General features: G+C 46.0%; 2 protein-coding genes across 2 annotated transcripts in view; one reads left to right on the top strand and one right to left on the bottom strand.

Annotated features, from left to right (window-relative positions):
* The first annotated feature begins 255 nt into the window (after positions 1-255).
* Positions 256-7538, top strand: map1lc3a (microtubule-associated protein 1 light chain 3 alpha). The gene is made up of 4 exons (XM_005740893.1): positions 256-442; positions 3419-3474; positions 4302-4408; positions 6597-7538. Exons 1-4 carry the CDS (start codon positions 403-405, stop codon positions 6760-6762), a joined length of 369 nt encoding a protein of 122 aa, XP_005740950.1. The 5' UTR covers positions 256-402; the 3' UTR covers positions 6763-7538.
* Positions 7539-11761: 4223 nt separating this feature from the next.
* eif6 (eukaryotic translation initiation factor 6) overlaps positions 11762-13062 on the bottom strand; it is a gene marked incomplete at its 5' end in the record, with an annotated part of 3677 nt that continues 2376 nt past the window's right edge. Inside the window, 3 exons of the mRNA XM_005740910.1 lie at positions 11762-12314; positions 12507-12691; positions 12772-12948. Of these exons, the coding sequence (XP_005740967.1) occupies positions 12305-12314; positions 12507-12691; positions 12772-12948 (372 nt within the window). The remainder of the gene's footprint in view (positions 12315-12506; positions 12692-12771; positions 12949-13062) is intronic.

The raw sequence follows: 13062 nt of genomic DNA, 5'->3' as shown, positions 1-13062 counted from the left end.
TAAAACAAACCTAGGAACGCCCCTGCTGAAGCAAAACACAGCCTGACATTACAGCTGATTCACGAACCTTTCATCATTTCCTCTCAGTACAAAATGAAAACGCTGCTGTGTCGTGTTAAACTCTAAACCACCGTGTGAATCACGGGCTGGTTTGTATAACTAGTTAAACTTTGCACTTCTGTTAACGTGAATGCAAAGCTGCTCTCTGGGTTCAGGGATCGATGCACGGCCCCTTTAAATGCAGCGGGTGACGTCAGAGGCTCGGTTTACTGTCTTTGTTTGTCCGGAGCTGTTTTGGCTTCAGACGAACCAGAGACTCGAACCGAAGAGACGGACCTGCGCTGTTGGCTGTAACTACTGCGTTATTCATTTGTGTATAACTGTTTAATAACCGGGACCGAGATGCCGTCCGACAGACCCTTCAAACAAAGGAGGACATTTGGTAAGAAAGCCCCGGGGATGGTGTTATTTAGCGGGCTTAAGTGCCTGCAAACAGCCGCTGAGCTGCTAGCCCATTAGCCGCCTAGCTCAGCTCTTTGTATTTAAAGTGCAGTGAAAGGGTGTCGGTGCTGTGTTACTGTAGCTGCTACAAGTGTCCGGGAGCTAGGGTGGGTAGGCTAACAGAGTATTTCTTTACTTGCGAATCAAAGGTGAAAATCCCGTTTTTACTGTGTGAGGCAGCAGCCTCCGGGCCGAGAGGTGTTAAAGGGCCATCTGGGTCACTGTCCGGCTAGCTCGCAGCCAGCTAGGCCTCCGTTTACACGGCCGGATCACCTCACTGGTCTGTGTTTGCTGAAAGGAAAAACAACATGTGCTGACACATTATCCCAACACACGTGTTCAGCGATTTATGTTGAAATATGAGGTCGAGAGACAGCCCCCCAGAGCCGGGCAGGGAGGAGCCCGGAGTCCGGCTCGTTGCATAATCTTTCCATTTACAGAGAAGCAGAGATGCAAGAAACGCTGCATTCACCGCCTTCTGCTCTGTGCTTATAACCTGCTTTCAGCCGCTCTCGTAGACCTGTGCGTGCTGTTTGTTTAGCAGCTGTTTGAATTGTGTCACACTGACACACATTACAGAAGTGTTACACAACAGGGGACATGTTTACCACACTTGGAGTTACTATAATACGTTTTCCAGTTCACTTTTATTCATATAGCACCAGTTCATGTTAGGGTAAACACCCCCAGAACCCCAACAATCAGAGGATCTCCCGTGAACTGCACATGGCGACAGTGGGGAGAATGAACACCCATTTAACGGGAAGATACCATTCTCAGGGAGAAGCAGCCATCTGCCTCCACCTTTTGATGGAAGGCAAAGCAAACCACAGAAGAGAGAACAGCCAGTCGTCTGTTCATTGCAGCAGATACAATAATGTTTTCAAAAAAGTCACTCAGCAAATATTTAAACGCTTCATTAAAGAGTCGCTCTCGGACGACTAAGATTTCAGTGTAAACATTACTGAAGACGGGCGTCGCGACTGCAGCATCATAAATCCTGTTATGAAGCCCTGAGCTGAGCGTTTGGATTGAGCCTATCAACAGGAAAGAGTTTACTGAGGTCACAGCAAGGGAGCAGGTCGTTTTCCCATGAACCTCTGCAAATCTGCGACCAGATGAGTCGCCCTCTGCTAGCCATTAAGAAAAGGGTGTATCATTATTTCAGCATCCTCTTCCTGAAATTTGATGGTAGAAGAAGAAAGAAGAAGATGTGATTAATAAAGACAGACTTCAGCCTTGGTTTGTATTCAGTTGCTGACACGGACAGCTGGAAGCACAACGGCTGAGTAATCTTACTGTTGTGCCGCTGCCTGGGGTGCATGGTAGTTGGTGCATTGTAATGCAAATTCTCTGTGGACGAGTCTTCACGATCACAAAAAATCAACGATCACCGTCTGATACCAAAATTTCTTGCACTTGTGTCCTCGTGGACGTGAAAAGTATAGTCGAGGCTGATCGTTCGGGGTCACCTGATCCAGCCCTAACTTCATAAAGCTGATCAGAAAGGAAAATGTGAAGCCTGATCTTAGAGGTGTGACTCTCTCCAGGAGCCAAGTGAGGACGAATATTTACATTCAAACTAAAGACAGGTGATCTTGCAGAACCTGGAGCAGGACTGTAGCTGGCTTCCAATAAACACCTCCACACTGAAACAAAGGAGCCATTCACACTCAGCTGCTGCTGCTCTGAGCCACCTGAGCTTTGAACCCGGCCGGTATTTGAAAAAGGAAAAGCAGTTTTTCTGAAATAGGCCAGTAGGAGGTTCAGAGAGGGCAGCATGCTGTAAAATTAGATAGTGAGGCAGTAAAAAAAAGAAAAAAACATTGCAAAGCTTGAAATGGGTACTGAAAGGAAAGCCTGTGGGCATTAAAGGAGACGTTTAACATAATAATAATATGCAAAGCTGTGAAGAGATGCAAACGCCAGAGTTCTGCCTCGAAAATAAAAGAGACTTAATGTGAAAGAAGAAGCCAAAGAGACTGATGCTAATTAACCACGTGGTTAAACAGATCCTCTCTGACTACACCTAGTTTACTCTCATGTCATTTGTTTTCATCACTTTTAAGAAGCTTTAAGGAGTCTTTACCTGAAAACCGACTAAAATGATCTTTCAGTCGCTGGTTCGTTGTCTCCCAGTTAACAACAGTGTTGTTCACTGACTAATTGTTGCAGCTGTGTGGGGGAATGGCTCTCTGCACTGCACTAAACAGCTCTGTGATCTCTGAATGCATTCACACATCACACTAGAAATGAAACGTTACAATATGGCGAGGAAGCAGGAGGTTAGAGTACACAACAGGGATGCAGCGAGGACACAAACTTGTAGCCTTGTAGAGCTGCGGTTCCATTTTTCCCTCATCTGGAACGCAACATTTGTCACGTCTTGTGGATTTTCTGACAAAACACAAACTCAGTCTCCATCTGGAGAGGAGAGAACTTTAAATAATACAGATAATGAAAATATCCAGTGTTTTCCACAGAGTCACATTCTATTAGATAATAAATGAATTCGTGCTTATGTGTGCAGTGCATTCATAAAAGCTCATACTGAGCCAGGAGAATCCTGGAGCACAACAGAGCAGGAACCAGCTGCCCCGCTGATGAACTCACCATCATGGCCACAGTATCCTTGGTGAGCTCAGCGCAGCGGCACATGAAGCAGGTTCTGGTTAAACTGACCCTACAGAGGTGACGGATGGCTGCCATCACCAGCTGGTAGAGCTGGAGTCTGTCTGATTACAGGACTCGAGGCAACACCCACATGTCCAGCCTCACTGTAGGGAAGCAGACATGAAGTCAGAGTTAGCTGGTTGTCATTGGCTGGACTTTCAAAATAAGAGCGAGGATGGTTCCTGGTTCGACTGAACAAGAAATGAACTTTGTTTTTGTGACCATTTGTGTCTTTTCTCCACAGCTGACCGGTGCAAAGAGGTCCAGCAGATCCGCGAGCAGCACCCCAACAAGATCCCCGTAAGCTGCTTCACACTGAATCACACCACACTTCACTGAGCTTTGTTAGTGGAAATAAAGATGATTCCACTGGGATGAACCGCAGGTTACCGGAGTGCAGGAAGCAGAGGGTGCAGTGTCTGAAAGCAGCGAATCAAACCAGTCTCCACTTCAGAGCGATCGATGTGATGCTTCGGTCCACAGTTGACCTTGTACTAAAAATGTCTTCCAGTCCGAGATTATATTTAAAGATTTAGATCATATTTCCCAGAACAGGTTTTAATCTGAAATCAAGTTTTGTAAATTTTGTCTTTGTGAGCTAAAATTTCAGATGTGACTTTAAATAATTACCTCAAAGTCTTACAGCTCACAGACTCCCAGAAAATCAGGTTTCAACCACAGACTGTACATAAAAGATGGACATGATTAACGTCATGTGACCTGTTGTTGAGTCCTATTTCTGAAACTTCAAAGCAGAGTGTTTTCCATCTTTACTGTCTGCAAGCGAAGTGCAACTGTTGTTTACAAAATGAACATTGTGTTTTCTTTAGACAGACTTGAGGCTAGCAAGCGCGACAAACAGGGGAGTCGCCCTCTGCTGGCCATTAGAAAGAACACGTTAAAATGTCCGACATGCTTAGACTAGAAGTCTGAGGTTCAGTTCAAATACGGTCATGTGTAGTTTTAAAGAACATGGCAGCAGCTAAAATGCTAAAATCAAGCCTACAGAGCAGAACTTAAACCAATCAGAGACTTCATGGTGGCCGTGTGCATCTTTTGTATACAGTCTATGTTTGTAGGGCAGGTTTTGTCTTAGTGACACTCGTCTGTGTGCTTTGTGCCTGCAGGTGATCATTGAACGGTATAAGGGAGAGAAACAGTTACCCGTTTTGGACAAGACCAAGTTCCTGGTACCGGACCACGTCAACATGAGCGAGCTGGTCAAAATCATCAGGTAAGCAGAGCTGCACCAGCATCAGCACTGCAGGTTATTAGCTGGCATGTGTGCAGCTGTCAGTGAGCGTGCATTGTAGTCTGTAGTGTTTAAAATACATTTACTGCAGTTTCAGGTCGGTGGATCTGGCACAGTTCAGTTTGCCTGATGAGGAGGAGAGGCTCATTCTGTTCACAGAATAATGGGCCAATAAATTAAAAAATTTACAGTCCAGCAGTAAAGACATATAATAAACCATAATATATCTGTGGTTTGTGAGGCCACTGGTAATAATTATCATCCAAATGCTGAGGAGGCAGAAATAAGATCTTTTTAATGTCAATCAGCCATAAGAGTGAATTAGCTGTAGGTCCGTCGTGCACCAGTGGATTTACAGATGGTCAGCGTGCTGGAGTTTGTACAAGATGAAAGCGTTGGCCTCTAAAGTGAAGGCTGAGGGTGGAAAATGAAAGAGGAGGGAGGTGAAAAATGATAATGCAGAAGTGTTCCTCGATTCAACATCCTCAGAGTTTAGAAAAAGCTCCGTCAGAGTTTCTGTAATGAAGCAGGGTTCAGTTCAGTGCTCAGCACACGTTTGTGTCTCAGCCGCGGTGTGAGATCCTGTGATGACTAAAATATCAAGCGTGCAGTGTACTCCACCCAGGACAAGGTCACCAGGATCTCACCCTGGAGCCACAGCTGGGCTTAGCCTAAAGAAGGCTTGGTGCACCCCAGTGGGCCCACCACCCAAGGGGGGGCGCTGTAGGGGTTTGGTGCAGCGGGGAGGTCCTCGACGATCTCCTCTGAGACTCTGCTCAGGAAAGAACGGCTCTTCATTTCACTGTAATGTTGTGCTGCCCGAAGCCCCGCAGATGACGACAGGTCCAACACAGGAACAGCATATAGCCTGTTAATTTTCAAAATAAGAGTCTGCAGCCTAAAAGCTCTGCTGGTGAAACACTTCATGTGTGATGCGAAGCTGTGCGAAGGACCGAGCAGAACAAAGTCAGAAGTGTCAGATGGGTTCATCAAAGAGCCAGAAGCCACAGATAAGAGAAAACAGCTGATTACCTGCAGCTCAGGTGTGTGAAGCTGCTCCTGATGCAGACTCAGTATGTGCAGGTTTTTTGATTAAAGAGTCTTGGAAATGATAACCAGCAAGTTTGAGTAATAATTCACTAACTGGAGACTTTTATGGACAAAATTAATCTTAAAAATAATCAGCGGATGAATCGATGGTGAAAGTGATCTGTGGTTCAGCCTTCGGTGAATCGGCTGCTGCTTGGTGATTAAAAGCTCTAAACGAACATAAAAGGATATTAAAATCAATGCGCAGAGAGCCGGGCGGCCGATGTAAGACCTTTAGAAAAATGCGCTCGCTCATCCTGGACCTTCTCAGGACTCACGTGATCGACTTCTCAATCAATTCTAAGTGATTTTAGGCGCTCTTTATTTTGAGCCGAGCGGATGGGAGAGGAAGGCGGGGATTAAAGTGTGCGCTTTATGCCCGGCGGCTGTGGTCGTGTCATTCAGAGGCAAGAATGTAGACGTTTTATACGGCGGTGCCTCGTACATCGTGTCAGGAACCCAAACTATGAACACAACCTGCTGCTGACCAGGTGGTGTGCTCAGCATCAGTTACCATGGTGATTTAGCCAGGTGAAAGGAGAGCCGCTTTCATGAAACAGAAATCTCTGACCTCAGCACCGCTCAGCGAGCCATTAACCGCGCTCCGTAGTACGACCCTCTGAACCCTCAGTCTCTATGAAACAGCAGCAGCAGGAGGCGCTGCCACAGCTGGAAAAAACAGTCGAGTGTTGGAAAACCCGCAGAGATCATTTCATCTCCCAGCTTCACTTCTATTCCTGCTGCAGAGGTGAAGCCACACCCACTGGTTACACCTCTGTGACCCACTGTAGGGCTGAAGGATATGTCAGTTGCAGGAGTTCAGATAACTGATCTTATCTCCAGCTTGACCTTTAAAGTGAAGTGATGGGTGGATAAATTTTCCACTTCACTGTAAACGCTCATAATTCAGCCTTGAAAAGTTGCGTTGACTGTTGACGTTTCCTTTAACGTCTGAAACTTTTTCCTTTTTTTGTAAATCTGTGACCTGCCCTGATTCGTCTGTCGTACCTCTGTCATAACAAACTGAGTGTTGGCGATCCTGTAGCAGCAGCACCATAATCCTCCCTCCTCCCTCCTCCAGGCGCCGACTGCAGCTGAACCCCACGCAGGCCTTCTTCCTGCTGGTCAACCAGCACAGCATGGTGTCGGTGTCTACGTCCATCTCTGAGATCTACGAGCAGGAGAGAGACGAGGACGGCTTCCTCTACATGGTCTACGCCTCGCAGGAGACCTTCGGCCGCTGCTAGGGAGGGAGAGCGGGGACGTCCTCGGGTGCTGTGAGAGAAGAAAGGGCGGACGACCAGAAACTCCGCCTCCAGCAGCGCCTTTTCTCCCCCACCCCCCTCTCTTTCTCTCTGTTGTAGTCGAGCACCTTCTTCACTTTGGTCAGCCAGTAGCTCCGAAACCCAGAGAATATCCTGTGTCTCCTTCAAAAAAAAATCCGATCGGATTTTCCTCCCTTCTTCTGTTGGCCCCCCACAGGCTGAGTTCTCTTATTTTGAAAGGGTGACACAAACCGACTAGTGATAAAGAAGTTTTTAAACGATGTCTCGATGATGCGTGATTGATTAACCGATCGGTTTTTCCTCCGTTACGCTACACACGTATCAAACTTGAAACCAGGCAGGCGGAGGTCAGGGTGTAGCCTGAAGGAGTCAAAGCTGATCAGTGCATCAGCAGATGTGTAAGCTAGAAGATTAGAGTCTGAGAAGTTTCATTTTTTCCTTTTTAAACTCATTTTGAATCTGTTTTTTTGTTGTTTGAAACGTAGTTTAGTTTGTGTTTGTAGCTCCCAGTTTGTTTCCTGTCAGCCGAAGCTCAGCGCGCCGCCGCTGGCCAACCATCGGCTGACAATCGGGCTCAAGATTACTGTGATCCTCATCGAGCTGTTAGCATTCACAGTAATTTTCCATGTGCAATATTTCTCCTGACACTAACGCTGAAAAACACTCGCCGTTCATATCGTCTGTCTTCATTCACGACCCCGTAAGCACAACGGCGCGAGGTCCCGAAGACACTCAGAGTAGGGAGACACGGCGGGAGGCTGTTATGCTTTTGTTTTGACACGCTGAGGCGCTGCGGCGGCGCCTCCTCCCTGTAACAACACCACGGTAGCATTCACATAATAAATGTATTTAATGTAGGATCTGAATGAGCTTCTTTTGCACATCGATTAATACAAATATATAAAAAAAGACTTGGTGTAGGTTTTTTTAGTAATTGCTGTATAACAACTCTCTTTTTGTATCTGCTCCTCGTTTCCGTCTTTAACAGGAATTCACTGACAAAAAAAGTTCTGCACTACGAACCTGCATGTTTTACTTTCCTTTTTTTTTATAAATGTTCGTTGATTTTAAGCTCTGGATGTGATTGTATTGTTTCCATTTAGTCCTTTTTGATGTCTCCCAAACCAAAAACTGAAAGTAAGTGAAAATATGTTTGAAACTGAAAAAAAAAAGACCCGTGTTCGTTTAAAGGATCGTATAATCGAGCTGTATTACAGAGTGTGTGTTTCTTTAGGCTTTCTGACGTTGTCACTGTACTGAGGGTGTACATAGATGCGTTGCTACAACCTAATTCAAATTATTTGCCAATAAATAAATAAAAAGTTGCCTTTAAAATGATGACTCGGCTTTTTTCTGCTTTGTTGTGTGAAGTCGTTTTCAGAGGTCTGCTGACTGCGATGGTGTTCAGAGGCAAGACTATAGAAACTGTTTTTGGACACCAAACTGTGGACCTGACTGTAGCAATAAATGATGAGACGACACTCCTTCAAAGGTTTGTGCGATAGTTGTGCATCAGTTTCTCAAGTGGGAGAACTCGCCTGCAGGTCCTGGGTTGTCTCCATCGTACTGAGATCCAGCGACTGAAGGGTCGACTCGGCTGCGTGCTTTGGATCAGTGTCGAACTACGTGCAGCTTTCAGGCCGAGGACTGCGGCTCGTCCAGCAGCAGTGTCTGATAACATGCTGCACCTCCCTGCTTTGTTCCAGCCTGTGCTGACTCAGCTCAAAGTTCAGTTCTGGTCTCGTCACTTTGGTGCAGAAGTTTGGAGGCTCGTCTTGTGCGGGTGTTGAAACCATCTCGCTGCTTTCGTGCTGTGAAGTCTGTGTTTCACCTGAAGTAGCCTGAGAAGTTTTCTTTGCTTTCTGGCAGAAACATCAGTACTCTGTCGTCTGACTGTGTTTACTCTGACTCTGGTTTGGTATCAGCAGGACTACTCATCCTCCACTCCTTCGTCAGACACTGAACTCTACTTTTTACATCCTTTGTCTGATTTTTACAGTTCACTTCATCTCGTGAAGCTCTGTTCTTGTCTCCTGGCTCAGCAGCCACTGACTATTTACACAGAAGCACCGTTTATAATTAAACCTGTCACAGCTGTGGAAAGTTACCCTTAATAGTCAAGTAATCCTGACATGTCTGACTCCCACCCATCCTCAAGAAAACATCCACAAAGGACAAAAACCATGTTTCACTTCTGTCATTTTAAGTTCCTCAACACCTGTTTCCACCTGCTTTGACTTAATTGTTGGACTATTCCAGAGTCTGGGGACAACAGCAGAGCGACCCTGTGGTATATAATGGCGCTGAGGCTTTAACTGAGGCTTTAAAAACACATTGTCTATTTTACAGTCAGTCAAAGCAGCTGAGCTCAGACAGGAGAGATGTGCTGTCTTTGCTTTGTACCAGATTTCTAAAAGCCAAAGAAAAGTCCACAAAAGTATCAGGGGTTATTTGTGACAGAAGGAGAGGAGCAAGAGTGAAAAGGAAGGTTTAGAAGATGGTGCTGAGACCTGCTGTGATGGTTTGGAGAGGGTGGAGCTGTTCAGAGGAGGTTCGTGGATGTAGTGAAGGAGGACATGCAGAGGGTCAGTGCGATGGATGAGCTGAGACAGGAGGAGGTGGAGGCAGATGAGTCGCTGTGGTGCCCTCCTCGCTTCAGAGCCTCCTTTAAAGCGATGTTTACATCTAGACCAGGGCGATATGACCAAAAATATTTATCACGATATACATTTAAAAATTTGCGATAACGATATAACTGACAATATAATTGACACCAGACAAAATACTTTACAACTCCACAACTTTATTAGTGCAAAAAACACATCAATGTATTTCCACTTAAACAAGCAGCTGTTTTTTATCTGCATTAAAGTTATATAAAAATGTAACAGTGCAAATTCCTCGCTGACAGTTTAACCAAAAGACATTTCAGTGGAAACTGGCCGACACATCCTCAGCATAACCATGTTTAATATCCACAGAACTTAAAAAGAGCTTATACACACACAACACTGTAACATTATGTTGAAGCTCAGTACGTATCACTCCGCCTACGATGCCGTAATGCTCCGACAATCCATCAAGCGGTGCGGCTTCGTAGCTCAGCAAAGTCGTACTGAAACATCTGACAGATTTTCGAGCGCCGTGCACATAAAACCGTTTCGAGGTCAGTAAACACAACCAGAGTTCATACATAAGGCACACGGGATTATAAGGGGCTCTGTCGACGAAAAATCAAAGGACTGATTTTAAGTGCGCCGTATTTTCCAAACAATACGGTAATACCGGCCCGCTAGCATGCGCTACCAAAAATAGTGCTTCGTTGTGTATCTGACGGACGAAAGCTAAACCAGTTCCACACCAGTGAAGCTGCAGCATTTTTACAAACCAGTTTTGGTTCATCAGTTTCATTTTACGAAGCTTACTGGAAAAACGACTTAAACCAGTTGGTTAAATCTTTGACTTTAGTTAAAAAGAAAAAGGCTGCTTTTTTGTTTCCTTTATGGGAGATTTTGATTTAGTGAGTTAATAATCTGTTAAATTATGTGACCCCATCTTTATATTTTATTTTCACTATGTATGAAAGTTGCTAATATGTAAGAAATATCTGTTCTCTGAATCTGTAATATATGGTGCATTTTGTTTGTATGTTTATATTACTAATAAAAAAATAAAATAAAAAAAGTTTCATTTTACGATCAGCTTTCGCTCTTCTCCTTCTGCGTCGCCGCAATGTGCGTATGTAAACAAAGGCACTGCGCATGCGCTTTTTACCCATATTCTATCGCGATATTTCATTTTCCTATCGTTGCCCAAAATTACACCGGTATTACCGTGAACGGTATGATATAGCCCAGCCCTATTTACATCTTCCAGCGACACAGCTGTGATGTCATGGTGCTCATTAGGACCACTTAGTTTGACTTCAGAGCAGCTTCGGGGAAACACTGACATCGTCAGATGAACTTCAAGAAACCTGACACCTTTAGGAGTGATGCAACAGAATCGTCTGAAACATTTTGTTTGGCTGAAAAAGTGTTTGTAACATTCATCCTCTCACACATGAGCTGCAGGTACAAACCTCATGAAACCATCTGCACAACTAAAGAGACGAGTGGAAAAACACATCATCTCTAAGTAACAGCAAACTACTGATAATGATAATAAACTGCTCAAGATGTCACCATTAAGCCTGCAGGGGGGGCTCTGTACAGAGGGAAGTTCCCACCAGAGTCAGAATTTGGCCTCATACTGTGAACATTCCCAGAGGCTCAAAAAAGCTGGGAAAAACTAACCTGTCTGCACTTCGAGGTCCTCCCACTCACAGTTTTCATATTATAAAGGGAACGCTGTGCATGGCTTCATTAGACGTGCTGAAAGGGCTACAAAGGGTCACCACAGCAGGGGGCTCCATGTTTGATGCAGCAGATTTTTACACCAGACGCTCCTCCTGGGATTGAATCAGGTGAATGTGTGAACCTCTACAAACCAGAAAGGTATCATAGAACAACGAGCTGCTCTGAGGGTTCAGGCTGGACAGTCTGCTGCTGCAGGTGTAAACACCTCAGGTCAGAATTCACCGAAACTCCTGAAAACTTTAGAGAAGGAAAGAAAAAATCTGCAAACATTGTTGAGAAACCTTCGTGTGTTGTAGTGAGTCCAAGTATTAAAAAAACAGAAGCAATCATTGTGCAGAAATAAAATCTCGCCCTCATTTCCTGTTAGACAATTTTATCCAAACTGAGGGTGGAGTCCCTCCTGAGGGTCACCAGATTCGTTTTAGAGGGAAAAGCTTCGACTTCTTGGAGCTTTGCCCTCTAAAACAATCTTACTTCCATGCACTCCAGGAGCTGCACATCATATCCGGCTTCCTACAAACCTCTTATGGAGGTTTTGCAGCTGTGAGGTCAATCCTCACTGTGAGTTTTTGAAAGGAGAAACAGAAAAAGCAGCAAACAGATAAAAAGATGATGGGCTTTATTTTTTATACAAGACACACAAGACATTAAGAAACTTCCTCCGTGTCTAGTTTGTCTCGTCACACAGTCTGAGGAAGAACATCCATCTCTGCGTTTCCTGTGTTTGCTAATTACACTGCGTTCTCATCGTTACCGTCAGAAATCATTTCAGAGTAAGTGCACAGAAACACATCATACAAATGTGTTCTGACTGACTTTAAGAGACTAATCGAGCCGTTCTGTACCTGAAGCATCAGGGTCAATAATCACATCCAGCACAGGTGCACATCGTCACTGTGTAACCACGGGGTTATTATTTCCCTCTCTGCCCGTCCCCGGTCCTGTGAAACCGTTTCAGCTGCCAGGATGTTTTACTCTACCCGGGAAAAAGGTGTTGGAAGTACGAAAGGAGAAACAGAAGGAGGCTGTTGGAGTTAAAGGGAGTCGTGTTGTGTGGAAGGAGAAGTGTGAGGTGCAGAAATGAAGTCCGGCGGCAGAGCTTCAGGCAGCAGAGCTCCTCGATGGCAGGAAAACGGGAGGCGGGTCTACGCCATGCTGATGGGAAACAGAGCAGAGAGGAGGAAGGTCAGACGACAAGGTTTACATGTCACCTCATTTCCACCTGCGAGCTCCAGAATCAGAGTTACTGTCCCTCAGAGGCAGGAACAGCTGCAGGCAGTGATCCTGCTTCAAGCGCGCAGGACCAGCCCTCGCTGTCGTGTGAGTACAGGTGTGTTTGTGCGTTACCTGTCGATCAGCGAGTCCCTCATGCTGGTGGCGATGGCGGAGGGCTGCGCCGTGTCACCGAGTCTGAACACGCTCTCGATGACCGACAGCTCTGTGCTGGTCGTGTCCAGGCCGCAGAACGCGCTCCAGTCGTTGACCACCATCCCCGCCGCGATGACCTCGCTGCCCCGGTTCACCGTGCCCGCCTGAACAGGAAGCCGGTGACAAAAATTACAATGCGTCTCGTCCCGTCGAGTTCACGTGACGGCGTGCGGGCTGCACTCACCACCAGGGGCACCTGCAGCAGCGACGACAGCTCGTCCTGATCTTCTATCGACGTCTTCGGGTGGACGAGGCCTCCCTGGTTGCTGAACGCGCAGTACGAGCCGACGAGGACCTGCTCCGCTATCGTCTGACGGAAAACCTCCACCTTCAGCGTGTCCGCCAGGATCTCCTCTGTCTCCTGGGAACAGAGTGAGTGTCAGCATGAACCCGGGGAAAACCATACTGCTCTCACAGCCACAGATTGTTGTACTCACTTCCACCACACAAACACGGCGCTGTTCGCTCTCAAGCT

This window comes from Pundamilia nyererei, unplaced genomic scaffold, assembly GCF_000239375.1.
Source record: "Pundamilia nyererei isolate P.nyererei 1_Seehausen unplaced genomic scaffold, PunNye1.0 scaffold00105, whole genome shotgun sequence".
Classification (NCBI taxonomy): Eukaryota; Metazoa; Chordata; class Actinopteri; order Cichliformes; family Cichlidae; genus Pundamilia; species Pundamilia nyererei.
This window is presented reverse-complemented; position numbering and strand designations above follow the sequence as displayed.

What these genes read in the sequence shown, in the direction of transcription:
- map1lc3a (XM_005740893.1), top strand. Translation starts at nt 403, where the DNA reads ATGCCGTCCGACAGACCCTTCAAACAAAGGAGGACATTTG. An exon ending in AGCACCCCAACAAGATCCCC is followed by an intron (nt 3,475 to 4,301) that starts GTAAGCTGCTTC and finishes TTGTGCCTGCAG; the next exon opens with GTGATCATTGAACGGTATAA. An exon ending in GAGCTGGTCAAAATCATCAG is followed by an intron (nt 4,409 to 6,596) that starts GTAAGCAGAGCT and finishes TCCCTCCTCCAG; the next exon opens with GCGCCGACTGCAGCTGAACC.